This window comes from Rissa tridactyla, chromosome 1, assembly GCF_028500815.1.
Source record: "Rissa tridactyla isolate bRisTri1 chromosome 1, bRisTri1.patW.cur.20221130, whole genome shotgun sequence".
Taxonomy (NCBI): domain Eukaryota; kingdom Metazoa; phylum Chordata; class Aves; order Charadriiformes; family Laridae; genus Rissa; species Rissa tridactyla.
Window position 1 is genome coordinate 76,681,922 of NC_071466.1, and position 15,621 is coordinate 76,697,542.

General features: G+C 45.7%; 1 protein-coding gene across 1 annotated transcript; it reads left to right on the forward strand.

Moving 5' to 3' along the window:
• The first annotated feature begins 282 nt into the window (after window positions 1-282).
• Window positions 283-15,204, forward strand: LOC128904169 (regucalcin). Its single transcript, XM_054188121.1, has 7 exons — window positions 283-438; window positions 872-1,036; window positions 4,115-4,297; window positions 7,627-7,842; window positions 9,347-9,478; window positions 13,980-14,134; window positions 14,880-15,204. The coding sequence occupies exons 2-7, from the start codon at window positions 874-876 to the stop codon at window positions 14,928-14,930; spliced, it is 900 nt and encodes a 299-aa protein (XP_054044096.1). The 5' UTR covers window positions 283-438; window positions 872-873; the 3' UTR covers window positions 14,931-15,204.
• Window positions 15,205-15,621: the final 417 nt, after the last annotated feature.

Genomic DNA, 15,621 nt, shown 5'->3' on the forward strand with positions numbered 1-15,621 from the left:
GCGCTGAAAGCCAGGGCCAAGGCCCAGCGGGCTCCTAAACCACAGCATGGGCAAACCAGGCCTTTTGGAAGCCAACCTCTCCAGGGAGCGGAGAACCTTGGCCACCACGGAGAGAAATCCCTTCTCCCTCCTCTTCCTCCCTTGCAGCTGTGGGAGCGGGGAGCCGAGATGCCCGCCCCCCACACCCCAGGCTCAAGCAACCCCTGTTGCCCGCTGACCTCTACGGACGGGAGCCCACAGGGCGAGACGACCGCCCCCCTCCGCGGGGCAGGGCGGGCTCGGGCCCAGCCTCGGGCTCCGGGCGGGACTGGAGGAGCCGCCCCTGGCCGCGGGCGGCCGAGGCCCGGCGAAGCGCGGCCGCCGCCTCCCCTCTCCCCCCCCGCTATAAGAGCGGCGGCGGCGGCGGGCCGGGACCTCTGCCTGCGCTGCTGGAAACAGGTAGGGCTGGCGGGGGGGGCGGGCGGGCGTGTGTGGGTGTTTTATTATTACTCATTTCTTTCATATATATATATATATACACACACACACATATATTTATATAAAATGCGTGTGTGTGTTTAAATTACACGGTCCCACGCACGGCAGCAGCGCCGCGGGAGCAGCCGGGAGTGGGGGGGGCGGGCCGGGCCCGCCGGCGGACGGGCCTTTCCCGCCCGGGCCCGGTGCCCCCGGATTATTTATTTTTTTTCCTTTCTTTTATTATTATTTTCCTCTTTCTCCCCCCCCTCTCAAGGCGGCGGGCAGCGCACCCACCGGCCTCAGGCGCCCTCCCGGGCCTGGCCGCGCTCCCCGCGGGCTGCGAGGAGGGACGGACAGACACGCTGACGTTGTTGGACGGGGCGAGAGGCATTAATTGACGTTTCCCCCCCAGGCATGTCGTCGGTGAGGATCGAGTGCATTGTCAGCGAGGGCTTCGGGATCGGGGAGTCGCCCGTGTGGGACGAGAAGGAGGGCGCGCTCCTCTGCGTGGACATCACGGGCAGGAAGGTGTGCCGCTGGAGCCCCCTCACACAGCGGGTGCAGGCCATCGCCGTGGGTAAGGAACGGCTCCAAAAAGCCCCTCTGCTGAACGTCAGGGTGGCGCCCCGTTAGCGGGTACCGCGTCCCTGCCGAAGGCGGGCAGGGATGCTGTAGCTGATGCTGGATGGGGCCCGTCTTCTGGTGCGAGGAGACCTCCCCCTAAAACCTGGCCTTCCCAGGCCAAAGAGGATGCTGAGGCTTCTGCTGCTTGCAGAAGCTACTGGCCAGACTTAGTCCTGAGGACTTTTCTTACGATTTTGTGTGATTGGATTACATTCAATCTACTTCTCTTTCCTGAAAATTGTTTCCAACCTGACCGCTTCTGCTCCCTCTTTGTCTCAGAGGTGTAAAGGTCACCAAGACTCTCCTTCTGTGGTGTTGATGTCTGTGGGAGTTTTCTTGCTGATTTGAATGAGCAATGCCCATAACGTTGTCTTTATTAGAAGAAAATTTCCCATAACGATTTAAGAAGGTGATATTTTTTTAAGGTAACAGTGTCACCAGCTAGAGTCTCAATAGTTTTAAGTATTTATTCCAGAAAGGAAGAGATGTGCTGACTCCCATAAAGCAGGGGGGTTGGAACTAGATGATCTTTAAGGTCCCTTCTAACCTGAACCATTCTGTGATTCTATGATTTACTCCTGGATGTGATAATGTAAATATTTGTCTGTCTGAAGACAGCTCCTTAAGTGGTTTAAGTACTTGCATTTATTACTTTCTTATATTCAGTAACATTTGGTGAAAATCACTTGCTTTTGCCCACCCGTGAGCTGTCTACATTATTCACAATAAATTGATCTGGGCTTATCTGCCCATCAAATTGCTGTAGTTACCAATTTTAAGATGAGAGAAGGCCTGATACTAATTTTGGAAACATTGCATCCCAAACTTATTTCACTTACTTCCTCTTACCTTAGCTGAGGGAGCATGCTTCTCTCTGCCTCCCCCCCCCAACTTGGACCTACTCTCAAACGTGCAGTCTTTTATGTGTGGCCTGTCTGGAGATGTAGAAGGGATAGTAGCTGAAGTAGCTACTTGTTTGTTTTTTTTTTTAAACTTCCTTCTGTTTCCTTTGTTTAGTAATAAAATAGTTATAATTAATAGCTGTGCCTTTGGGAATACCATGGTTAAAAGACTAAAAAAACCTCAGACACCCAAAGAGTACCATGTGATTAAAGTAGCGGGTTGATGTCCAAAGTGGAAACGGAGAGAGAAATGGTTCATTACTGAAGCTTATAGAGAATTACAAGCACACCATACCTAGCAACAACTTCAAATACCCTTTTCCAACTCCACAGGGAAAACGCCACTACTTGCATAACCATGCCTGGGGGCAGGGGGGAGCCCTTATGGTCAGTTTTCTGTTCGTCATAAAATGGTGTTGTAAATAAATCAGTTCCTGTGGGTGCTGCTTAGCAAAGCCCTTCATGGTGGCTGCGGACTGAGCCGGGCGCAAGGGCTAATGCATCCTGCTGCGCAGTGAAGAGTAGGGTGGCTGTGTCCCTCTCGTTAACCTGATGCACCCCTTTCCCCGGGGGTGCTTTCTCAGGAACGTATGGGGTCATTCTTGTGGCTGTAGGGCTACCCAGGGGAGCGACACCTCCAGGGACAGGCAGGCAGAGGGGTATACAGGCTGCAGTGCTTGGGGGCTGCTCCCCCTGGGGTGGGAGGGAGGGGAGGCCCTGGGGGCTGCCTGGGTGCAAGAGCTCCGGTGAGCCATGGTCCCAGGTGTTTCGCTGGGAGAGCAGGGAGTTGCCTTCTCACACTTTGCCGACAAAGCCCCTGCTGCCAGGCAGAAAAGCACTTTTATTGGCATGGTTACCAGTCATCGGGACAGCAGCAAAATTACTTCCTTTGTCAGCTACCACACGCCGCTCGACCTGTCTGTGCTGGCACTGGAAGAATTGGCATCCACTCCCCCAGTGTAGATGATCCCAGACCACCAGCAGTGCGGTCACACCTCTCTAGGTGAGGGAGTTGCTGGAGTTGAGCTTGCAATCAGGTGTTGGGGGAAATAGTGTTTGGATTTCTGGCATGGTGGTATGGCTGAAGTGGCTGCAAAGAGCGGGGGTGTCCTGAGCCAAGTGCGAGCAGACAGAAAGGAGCAGCTCCTCTTGGCAGCAATAGTGGCTGGTGGTGGTTATAAGTGTTTGTGAAACTATTACCTAATTGTACCTCTGTAAAGCTATAAATACAAGAAATGTTTTATTTTAAATTAAAAAGTTGGTGATTAGTCCCATGCATATTATCCCAGACTTTATTGCTCTGTTTAAAGTTATTATTCCTTATATTGCGTCTGATTGTAGGCTTTTACAGAAACGGTATCTTCACATTCATTTCTCTTGTTTTCTTACTAATTCCTTTATAATAACCAGCAATTGAGGTTTTACTGCATAATAAGTGAAATGAGTGTAAACTAACCATGGAGGATTTACTAATTTTCTGTTTTGCTTTAACTCTTGGAAAGCTCTGACACTCCTTGGTGTGTTTTTGGTGCTGCTGGAGGCATGCCTGAACTGCATGGCAGAGTGTGGTTCAGAAGGGTGGCTCTCCTGCCTGGCGTGACCTATCCCAGTGCAGAGATAATCTCTATCCCCACAAGTTACGACTGAGTGGTCATGCAGGGTTGATTTACCCAGGAGCTGGGCTAAACAGTTGTCCAGAGCTCTTGTGGCAATCAATTTTTTGCCTGGCGAGGGCGGGGGAAACCCACACAGTAACCTGTCATAAAAAGTATACGTGTCTGTATCTGTCTCCTTTTTATATATTTTTTAAAGCACCTCGCAGAACCGGGTGCTGGTAGTGATTATTGTTCCTGGGAGCATTGGTAATACTCAAGTTCCCTGAGTTTACATGTCCCAAACTGGTGATTCTGTTTGTAGCCACTTTCTGTATGCATTAAGTATGCCCTCTTCACGTGAAAGAATCTATTTCTATGTATTTAAACATCAGTTTTGCTGGTAGAAAAGTAGGTTTGTTTCTGTTGCCTGTGGTCTCACTGAGCTCCATGTGACTGCTTGTGTATCTAAAGTGGGCAGAAAAGAAATGTCTCCCCATAGCACATAACCTCTTTTCCATTTCATGCTGTTTCTAGATGCTCCTGTGAGCTCCGTGGCTCTCCGGAAATCTGGGGACTACGTCATCACCCTGGGAACCAGGTTTGCTGCTTTGAAATGGAAAGAGCAGCTAATAACCACCATTACTCATGTGGACAAGGACAAGCCAAACAACAGATTCAATGATGGGAAAGTGGATCCTGCAGGGAGGTATTTCGCAGGTATGCTGCAGGTGGTTCCTTCCTTCTGCTGCTCAGTGAGGTTTTGGTGACAACATGCAGCGATCAGTTGTAGATGCAGGAGTGTTTGTTCATAGTTAAATGGTGGGGATTTTTTTTTGTTGTCTTCAAACAAGAGTTTAATCCCATTTACAAATCTACTTGTATGACTTGGATACCATCTTATCATGACTATTTTTTTTAAAAGAGGCCCACTATTCAGAGCCTTCCTAGTTAAAGACAGTGGTCTTGTCTCCTCCGTGTTGGCATGCTTGTTTTGAATACTGGCAGTGTACCAATAGAAAATACTTTTTCAGCTAGAAATTTATGATATTGTGGAGTTTGTTCTTCATAAATCAGAATTCTGCTCAGTGGCGTCCAGTTACAAGCCACAGGCAGTGGGCACAATCTGAAATTCATGAAATTCTGTTTAAATGTAAGAAAACTCTTTACTGAGGTTGATCAAACAGTGGAACAGGTTGTCTAGAAAGGCTACAGCATCTCCATCCATGGAGATCTTCAGGACACAATGCCACCCTGAGCAACCTGCGGTGGCTGACCCTGCTCTGAGCAGGGAGTGGGCCCAGATGATCTCTAGAAGTGCCCTCCAGCCTCAGCTGTCCCGTGATCCTGTCCTTCTGGTTTTTAAAATGCCATTCCGTGCATCTGTCCTGTGGTTGGGTCCCTGGGCTTACCTTAACTTGCTTTTACCCAGCCTCTCAAGAACCAGTCTCGGCTGCCAACTTTGAGCCACAGTGATGAGATTTGTTTTTGAAAAGGTTTTAGTAGGACTTGTTCTGAGGGAGGAGAAGGAAATTTTTTTCCAGTCTCTCTGCTATACAAGACATAAAGATTTGTGGGAAATTAAATGCTGCACACCTTTCTTAACATTTGAATGACTGAATGAAACGTTTAGCAGAAATCACGCTGTGTACCTCTTCTGCCACAGTTCAACAAAAAAAACAGAGACTGTTTTTTGTCGTCATCGGCTAAAAGCCGGCACTTTTGAGCTTGGTTTCTTCCCCAAATTTCTGAACCCCCAACGCTGCTCCCATCTGTGTTGTCAGTGTGGTCATCATGGACTTCTGGAGCGCGGACTTTAGCCTATTCAGAACACTGGTTGAGAGAGTCCCTTGGGAGGTAGTCCTGAAGGGCAAAGGGGTCCAGGAAGGCTGGATGCTCTTCAGGAAGGAAGTCTTAAAAGTCCAGGAGCAGGGTGTCCCCAAGTGTCACAAGATTAAAGGACGGGGAAAACGGCCAGCCTGGATGAACAAGAACTTGTTCATGATGGGACTTAGGAATAAAAGGAGGGTTTACCATCTTTGGAAGAAGGGACAGGCAACTCAGGAGGAGTACAGAGATCTCGTTAGGTTATACAGAGAGAAAATTAGGAAGGCAAAAGCCCAGCTGGAGCTCAATTTGGCCACTAACATTAAGGACAACAAAAAAAGCTTTTATAAATACATCAACAAAAAGAGAGCCAGGGAGAATCTCCATCCCTTACTGGATGCAGGGGGGAAGGTTGCAACCAAGGACGAGGAGAAGGCTGAGATACTTAATGCCTTCTTTGCCTCCATCTTCAATAGTCAGACCAGCTATCCCCAGGGTGCTGAGCCTCCTGAGCTGGAAGGTAAGGATGGAGAGCAGAACAACCCACCCATAATCCACGAGGAAGTAGTCAATGATCTGCTTCTGCACCCGGACACACATAAGTCTATGGGGCCGGATGGGATTCACCCAAGAGTACTCAGGGAGCTGGCGGGAGAGCTCACCAAGCCTCTCTCCATCATTTATCAACAATCCTGGTCAACAGGGGAGGTACCAGATGACTGGAGGGTGGCTAATGTGACGCCCATCTACAAGAAGGGGCAGAAGGAGGATCTGGGGAACTACAGGCCTGTCAGCCTGACCTCGGTACCAGGAAAGATCATGGAAAGGATCATCTTGAGTGAGCTCTCACGGCAAGTGCAGGGCAGCCAAGGGATCAGGGCCAGCCGGCATGGGTTTAGGAAAGGGAGGTCCTGCTTAACCAGCCTGATCTCTTTCTATGACCATGTGACAAGCCTTCTGGATGTGGGGAAGGCTGTGGACGTTGTCTGTCTGGACTTCGGTAAGGCCTTTGACACCGTCCCCCATAGCATTCTCCTGGAGAAGCTGGCGAATCATGGCATAGACAAGTGTACTCTTCGCTGGGCAAAAAACTGGCTGGATGGCCGTGCCCAGACAGTTGTGATTAATGGGGTGAAATCCTCTTGGCGGCCGGTCACCAGTGGTGTCCCTCAGGGCTCAGTTTTGGGGCCAGTTTTGTTTAATATCTTGATCAATGATCTGGATGAGGGGATTGAGTGCACCCTCAGTAAGTTTGCGGGTGACACCAAACTAGGTGGGAGAGTTGATCTGCTTGAGGGTAGGAAGGCTCTACAGAGGGACCTGGACAGGCTGGATCAATGGGCCAAGGCCAACTGTATGAGGTTTAATAAGGCCAAGTGCTGGGTCCTGCATTTCAGTCACAACAACCCCAAACAACGCTACAGGCTTGGGGAAGAGTGGCTGGAGAGCTGCCCAGCAGAAAAGGACCTGGGGGTGCTGGTGGAGCCAGCCTAACACGAGCCAGCAGTGTGCCCAGGTGGCCAAGAAGGCCAACAGCATCCTGGCCTGTATCAGGAATAGCGTGGCCAGCAGGAGCAGGGAAGTGATCGTGCCTCTGTACTCGGCACTGGTGAGGCCTCACCTCGAGTACTGTGTTCAGTTCTGGGCCCCTCTGTACAAGAGGGACATTGAAGTGCTGGAGCGTGTCCAGAGGAGAGCCACCAGGCTGGTGAGGGGTCTGGAGACCAGGTCATATGAGGAGAGGCTGAGGGAGCTGGGCATGTTCAGCTTGGAGTAGAGGAGGCTGAGGGGAGACCTCATTGCCCTCTACAACTACCTGAAAGGAGGCTGGAGAGAGGTGGGTGTTGGCCTCTTCTCCCAGGTGAATAATGACAGGACCAGAGGAAATGGTGTGAAGTTGCGGCAGGGGAGGTTTAGATTAGATATTAGGAAGAATTACTTTACTGAAAGAGTGGTCAGGCACTGGAACAGCCTGCCCAGGGAGGTGGTTGAGTCACCATCCCTAGAGGTATTCAAGAAACGTCTAGATGTGGCACTTCAGGGCATGCTCTACTGACAGAGATAGTAGGTTCTTTTGTGTGTGTGTATGGTTGGACTCAATGATGTCAAAGGTCCTTTCCAACCATGACGATTCTATGATCATGATAGTGGGGGGCTGCCACCAAACTTGGGGGAGAGCCCATGGTCTCTGAACTTGCTTTTTCCTCTTTGTCTCTGCACAGGTACGATGGCGGAGGAGATTCGACCTGCTGTGCTGGAAAGACACCAGGGCTCTCTGTATACACTCTTCTCCGACCTCTCAGTGGTGAAGCACTTTGATCAGGTGGACATTTCTAATGGGCTGGACTGGTCACTGGATCACAAAACCTTCTTTTACATTGACAGTTTGTCCTACTCAGTGGATGCCTTTGATTATGACCTCCAAACTGGAAAAATCGGTATGAATCATTGTATTCTAAAATAATCATTTGCACCTAAAGATTGTGATGTTTGTTTCCATTTTGGTTATTATGCAGAGATGATCTGAGCTTTGGGAGCGCTTCTTCAGAAACCTCTTTAGAACAAAACAATAGAAGCCATATTAACATCTATCTGCGCCTGCGTAGGCTTCTAGCTCAAACTAATCAGAGGCTGTTGGTAATATTATAAAGTATTTAAATTGCACGGCGGAGTTTGGATAGTGATCTGGGCTAGTGTTACTAAACAGAAGGCATGTCTGATCTTCCCATGTAAAAAGGGCTAAATGTTTCTTGTATGGCTAGATTTCTGTGGATGCATGTTTCTTATTACTGACAGCATAGGCAAAGGAACAGAAAGCTTGTAGTCTTGTGCAAAACCTCTGCTAGCTTCTCTAGATTTTTTTTCACCCTGTTTTGTTTTTTAAAATATAAGCTCTTAGATGGAGATTCTGCAGACAGAGTTAAGCAACAGCTGGAAAGCAATAACTCAAAACTCTTCTTCCCTCATTTATTTAAAACAAAACAAAACAACCCCTTAAGGGCTTCTACAAGCTTGGGCAAAAGAAAAATTCCAGTGGCTTGGACTAATAATTTGCTTTTGAGTAGATGGACTGCAGTATTTTGCTTTAAAAGAACTCAGTCAATTTGATATTTAATTTTAAAACTGAATTTAAAGTCTCTTTCGGTGTAGCATCTTGTCCCAGTGTCTCTCTGCTATGGCTTACAGTTGAATTTTACTTTAGGAAATAGGATGGTTCTCCTCTCTCACCCATGCTCACTCCCTCTCTTTCTGTGGGCAGTCTGACAATCCCCAGGAGCACAAAGGAAACTCATTAAAAATATTGCTACATGCATAAAATAAACAACGTTGGAAAGTTGGTTTCAGTTTTCTTTAATAACAGTGGATAAATGTTCAGATAGAGTTGTTTGTTTTAAGGTTGACAGTATGCCTCTGAAGTTGATGCTTTTCCTAACTCTGTGTTTATATAAACTCTCAGTTTATATATCTGAAGGTCAGTTTTGTGTTGGAACAGTGATTATTGGCACGTTCCAGCAATCTGTTTGAAAAATCTCCAGTTCTCTGACTGGAAGCGACCCATACTTGAAATGAGCCAAACTGCTTTTAGAACAATTAATTAATTTTCTGGAGATATATATATATATATATATAAAAAACTCATTAATTTATTCAGTTATTTATTTAATATTCTAAGTAGGGAGCATGAGTGGTGCACTAGAAAAGAACACCAGAAAAAAGCATTGTACTTTCAATGGATAGAAACTGATCTACAAGTTTTCACACTGAGAAACAACTGTCTTGGGAAACAAACAGAGGTGATCTGTTTCTTTCATACCAAAGAACTCAAGACTTCAGCACAGCTTTTGAAAATAATAGTATGAATAATAACTCTGCTGGGCTGTGACTGATAAAAAATTTAACAACTGTCTGGCTTAGTTTTGTTGTGGTTTTTCTACCCTGCAGGCAACCGTAGGAGTATATACAGACTGGAAAAAGAGGAAAGCATTCCTGATGGGATGTGCATTGATACAGAAGGCAAACTCTGGGTAGCTTGTTATGATGGTGGGAGAGTGATTCGTCTTGACCCTGAGACAGGTAAGTTCTTGCATAGGGTGGATTGGAATTCTGTGTTTAAAAAAAAGAAATAAATAAGAAACAAAAGCAAAAAATGAGATGTTGGGGTTTTTTTCCCTCACAGAAATGGTGTATCTACTCTTTTTAAAAACATCGCCCCTTTTTTTAAGCAATTATATGTCCCTGCTCTCAAACGTTAGCTTTGTAAATGTCTCCTTTGTTCCCAGCCTTTCTTGTGTTGGAAAAGGTAAAGTTGCTGCGGAGATTACTGTCATACTTGCAAATTGTTTGAATTAGTGTCCTCTTGCATCCTGCAAACTTAAGATCAGTGCTTACCTTATTGATAAATAATGTGAAAGAAAATGAATAAAGCGTGAAATGGCAAAGATTACTTAAGCCATTTTTTTTTGGTCTTCTTTCTTTAGCATAGTGTATTATTTAGGCAGCCTACTGAGGTTAACACAAGTCCCACATGACACTGACACCAGCAACGTATTTTTATTGTTGAAAATCACTTACATGATAAATTTTGCAATTGAAATAACAAAAAATATTTAATGAATTCCACAGGATTTTGTCATTCCCACAGTAATGTCTTGGGTGTGTCCATTGTCTGAGCCTCTCGTTCATTGCTGCTCTCATTTGGACTTTGGTGGTCTGCCAGGCATGATTTAGCCTGGGTAAAAAACACGTGTGAAGCACTTCAGAGAGACTGAACCAAACTGTCTGCAAGGGGCCAGTGGGTGAGAATGGGAAGGTGATTTTGGCAGATCCCAGGTTTGCATAATGCGGCATAGGAGCAGCTGCACTGGGTTGCATCTGGGGTCTCTTGAACCCAGGTCCAGCTGTAACAGAAATCGAGGGGTTTTGTGGGGCTGCAGATTCAGGGATGCCAGCGTCCCTTGACACATGCCTCCTCTGCAGTGCGCAGCAGACCCTGGCACACACATGCATCAGGTGGGTCAGGTTACGGCCTCTCTTCTAACTCTGTTGGAGCCTCTTACATGGGGCTCAGGCTGTGCTTTTCACCTCACCTTTTGGTTTATACCCACCCAAGGTCTTGCTGACCTGTGGGACTTCCTCCTGTCCTGCAGACTCTGCACCCCAACCTTAGAAGGAGGAGGCTCCAGGCTGGGAGATCCCAGCAGCTCTGGGACCTATTTCTGGTCCCACATCCTCCCCCTTTTATGGGCAGAGCACTCCTTGGTGACCTCCGCCAGCCCTTTGATTACCCTCCTGGAGCAGTGGACTCTACCATTTTTTGTCTCTGGATCGCTGTTTCTACCTTTTTCCTCCCTGGCCTTCATCCTCTTCCTTTTTTCACCTGTTTTCCCTTTCCTCCTTCCTTTTTTCTGAGGTGTTTTCTTAAGGGAAGGCTAATGGGAATCGTGTCCATAAGCAGATGCATAGGGACACTGTAAGAACAGGGACAGCAGATTACGTATCCCTAATGCATTTCCAACCTCCAGCTATGCTCAGCTCAGGGTCTTTCAGAGCTGGATGTGATTTCGATGTATCAGTAAGTGCCAGTGGATTTCTCCCCTTGCCCATGTAAAACTCTCAGCACCTACAGAAAACGGTAGCAACAAGTTCCATAGGTTAAATGTCCATGTCAAAGAGCCACCTTCTTTGAGAATATCTCATGGTTATCTGCCCTTTCTGCGCTATCATTTTAAAGTAGTGTCTAAAATCTGCGATTTTCCAAATTCTGAGTGAATTGTAACTATTTAGGGAGATGACCCAGACAGGTTTGAAGATCACTGCATGAAAACCTCACTTTTACTGCACAATAGTTAAGTGTGGCTTGAGTGACTGTCAGCCAGTTGCAGATACATCCACTGATAAAGGGCTTGTCTAAAGCACGTGAGGGATTTTCAGGTTTCACTGATAGCAAAGCTTGGACTGCATTTTTAGGAGGAGGAGGGGTGAGAAAACTTGTTTATATTTGGCATCTTTTCTAAATGAAGGTTTTGAAGTTCAGAATTTATCAGCTTTTCAGGTCTAGGCTTCTTCAGCCGAGGTGGCTGCTGCATTTAGATTCAGGATATGCTACAGGGAAAGGTTGTGATGACTGATCCCACTGGGTTTGCAAAGAGCTCGAAAGGGATGTCTAACTCATGCATTGCCAAATCGTATCATACCTTCTGGTCACTTAGGGACCTGCTATTTTTATGCAACCATGTCTTTTAATTATGATTTAAATCTTTTACAGTTCTTAATGAATGTATTTTATATCCTTTGATGTACAGAGTCTGAAAGATCTGCGAAGTTTCTCTCTTCTACAGGTACCAAACATAGATGAGTACTTCAGGTGGATTTCAAAGCATCCAGGTGCAGATTTTCTTGCGTCTCCAGGAAGGCGTTGCTCATCTTAGAGCTTTGTAAACATTATCTCCCAGGCTGATATCTGCTGAGACCACTCTGCAAGTACAGTCAGGGTCTCCCCTTGTCTCTGCAGCTCATGCCTCTTCTGCAGGGCATGTTTCTTCCCTTTGAATGCCCTTCCCCCCTCATTTTCTCCCAGACTTGGTGTCAGCCAATTTCTAGGGTGGCCTGTGGAGCATTTTATAAACCACCGTGTAGCCATGTAATCCCTCCACTGCCAGCTGACTGGATAACCACAAAGTTCTACTAGAGCCAGTTGGCAGGAGCGTTTGTCTCGGGACTCATTGGTCCTTGTCACTCCCAGGCAACGGACAGGACTTCTTCTCTCCCAATTTTTTAGATATTTTGAAAAGTCTGCTCTTCTTAGGGAAGTAACAGGTAACCAGACATACAAATAATCTCTGGCAATCTAAACACCATTACACTGTTATTTTGTTGTTTGTTTTTTTAATTATTTTGATTTTTACTTTGGCCATTGTGGGTCAAAATGTGTGCCAAACAAGCTTATTATACAGCATTGGGAATCCCAGAGTGCTGAAACTTCCCTGGCTGTTGCATACAAGAGGCTCTTTCACCACTGCCCACTTGCTGTTTTTTTATTTATTTTGGGATTAAAAGACAGTTTAAAAGTATCCAGCCCTCATGTCAGGGTTTTCGGTGAAACAAAGGCAATTCCCTCTTAGTCCTGTATTCTGGCTGTACTGGTTACATCCATACTATCAAGTAAAATGGATCAGGAAATGTCCCGTAGTCTTGCACCATATGGCATATCGTAGCTTATTTTGCACAGCCAGGCTGTCTTCTCACACCAAAGCAGAGCCCAAACTGGCTCTGGGGAGCGGCATGCCCAACTAGATGGGTGAAAATTGTGCCAGGACTGCACCAACAGCTTAATAATGTGGCTCTGCTTTTGCCTGTGCCTGTGCCTATGCCTGTGCCCCACTTAGTGTTGTGGTACAGGTGAAGCCGTTTGGTCTGTGGTTTTGTCAGTTCATTCATGTGCTGCAGGGGACCAAGGCAGAGTTTGTTGGGTAAGGAAAAGGTTTTAGAGCACATAAAAGGGAAGACAGGTCCTTGCTTTGATAAGCACCTCCTGGGAAATGGTGCCTCACTCTGAAGTTGACCAAAAAATTCTCATAGGTGTTAAGTGGGCCAAACTTTACCCTTTTTCTTTCTCCTTGTAGGGTTTCCAACATCAAAGTTACTCTCTGCTATTTCAGCACACTGGGGACCAAGCCCTTCGCACATGCAATTGAGGGGCCAGGGAAATTACATATTTTGTAAGGATAGTCATGTGGTGTAGCATATTTCCAGAAAGAGAGATTTGATTGTTGCTAGATAAAATAGGCAGGGTGGGTATAAGCACATATTGCCCAGAATTAGGAGGAATTTTATAAAAATCTGCTGTAAGGTGTCTCAGCAGTCTCTGATTAAGGCTGGAGGCAATCTGTTTACTACTGTCATTTGGACGGTAGCTATTTATTGGTATAATAAATGTGTAATGTTATTTATGGTAGCTCTAAGTTTACAAGAAACTTCAGACATGTCCCATGATCCCTATTTTATGCAAGCTTGATTTGAAAGGCTATTGAAATTTCAGGGAAAACTTCTAGGAATTAATCTTCCTTAACTGCAAGCAGTAGAGGTGTAGCACGAGGTACGCCTCAGTAGAGCTGCACGAGGTCTGCTCGCTCCAGGCTTCCTTTGTAGTTAAAAGCAGAGAAGTCAGCAGGTCTAGGGCGTGTTCGTGTGACCTGTTATAGGGAGGAATTATGTCCCGTTTCCATTGACTGCATGGGCAGCCTAGATGATGAGCTCAGATACAGATGTCTGTGCTGTGGATGTTAGCATTTAATTAGCCGACGGGCTGGGACTGGGGATAGGATTTGTTTGTGATAACTGAGACTGAAACTTGTCAAATGATACATCATCAACAATGCAGTTTACAGAAGTCTGGTTTCTTTTCTCCCCGTCACGGTGCTCATCGGTATGCTGAAACTCAGCATGAGACTTCCCCCTGCCCCGGTACCCGCTTTTGTGGAACGCCTGGCTCCATGCTGGTTATTTGCAATGATTTGTTTAAATTTCTCGTCGTGAGTAGACTACACCAGGAAACAGCATGCATGTTTTTCTCCAGGAAAAAGACTCCAGACTGTGAAACTTCCTGTTGACAAGACAACTTCCTGCTGTTTCGGAGGAAAAGATTATTCAGAAATGTATGTGACTTCTGCCAGTTGTGGGATGGATAAAGAGTGGCTTTCACGGCAGCCGCAGGCTGGCGGGGTTTTTAAGGTGAATAATCCTTTTTCCTTTCATTTTAGAGGGCTGTTTTTTCCCCTCCTGCATTTAGATAGCAAAGCAGTTGGAGTGGTGAGAAGCGGGAAAACAGCAGTGGATAGAATATCAGCCATATATGTTAAGCTGTTGTTGATATTTTGGTTCCTATTGCAGGACGAGGAAGTTAAATGTATTTAAAGGTTTGAAAATACTTTTGGGCTTAAAATTCCTAACAATGCCGATGCTGCAAATTTTCTATGCCATCAGCTCTTTCTACTGCTCCCCTTCCCAGCACAGTTTGAGTTTTCTGTCTGTTATGGAAAGAATGTGTAAATACTTCTGTGTCTTGATGGCAGATAAAAGCATCTGCTTTTATTTGCTTTCTAGTTAGTTATAACTAAATTACCTCTTTAAAAGTTCGTCACCTTGGGATTTTTTTAAAGCCCTGCTCTTCCATATAGATGCATACCAGAGGTTACATTGTGAACTGTGGAATTAAGGCTTAGTGGTATCTAAGAAGAGGCTTTTTTGGGAATGGACTCTGGCCTGTGGTTACTGAGCTTTAGTGAAAGAGCAGAGGTTGAAGTTCCTGGCTGTGGTGAGCTGCTGTGTACAAAATATAATAGGATGTCAAGCTGGAGCAGGACACAGTCCTTTTCTGCATTAAAGCATGTCTGCTTGTGAAAGAAGAGAAAATGTCTGATAGTGGTGAATTATTGCGTTTATCTTTTGTCTTCTTTTTTTCCCTCTTTTTTAACAGATAACTGGGCTAGGGGTGAAAGGAGTCCCACCTTATCCATTTGCAGGTTAAGTATGTGCTCTTCAGAATGGATTAGAGAAGGCTGACGTAAGCAAGAGAAGTCGGAAGGTCTTATTCTGGTGCTCAGCATCTTTTGCTTTGAAACCGTAACACAATATAATGTGTCATCAGGAAAGGGTGAAAAACTACTGAAATAAATGGAATGTTTTAAAACTGATCTTTTTTTTTCCCCCTTTAAACTCGATTACTTTAAATATCTGATGGTGCTTTTTCTGTTGTGCTAAGAAGATTCTTACCCTAATAAACTACTGAATATTGTAACTTTCTTTTATGATTAAATAATATTTTAATATCTTTTCTTTTTATCGTTTATTCTTCCGTCTCATTTGCAACTTATGCTGTATTGATTTACTGATTAAACTACCTGTAGTGTCTCTTAGGTATTTTCAAAGTTCCTCATAAAACAGCCATTTGTGGTATTACTGCTGCTTTAACTGGAACTTCATTTGTCCCATGATGTTCTCGACAACTGAAATTTTAATACCTTTTACTGTGGGTCTCCAGCTTCCTTTTTACATTATGTTTTTAAGGCCTCAGCTGTGGTTGTGCTTAATTAGCTCAGATTGGCTGGAGCTGATCATCATCTCTCCCCACCGCACGTCATTATGTTGCTCATTTTGTTAAATATAAACCCAGACTTTTGGGATCAAGAACTGTATCTTTGTCCATCCTCTGAGGATCT

Excerpts from the sequence above, each read along its gene's own strand:
- LOC128904169 (XM_054188121.1), top strand. The coding sequence starts at position 874 with ATGTCGTCGGTGAGGATCGAGTGCATTGTCAGCGAGGGCTTCGGGATC. Across the intron at positions 1,037-4,114 it reads GGTGCAGGCCATCGCCGTGG|ATGCTCCTGTGAGCTCCGTG; the intron begins GTAAGGAACGGC and ends TGCTGTTTCTAG. Across the intron at positions 4,298-7,626 it reads TGCAGGGAGGTATTTCGCAG|GTACGATGGCGGAGGAGATT; the intron begins GTATGCTGCAGG and ends GTCTCTGCACAG.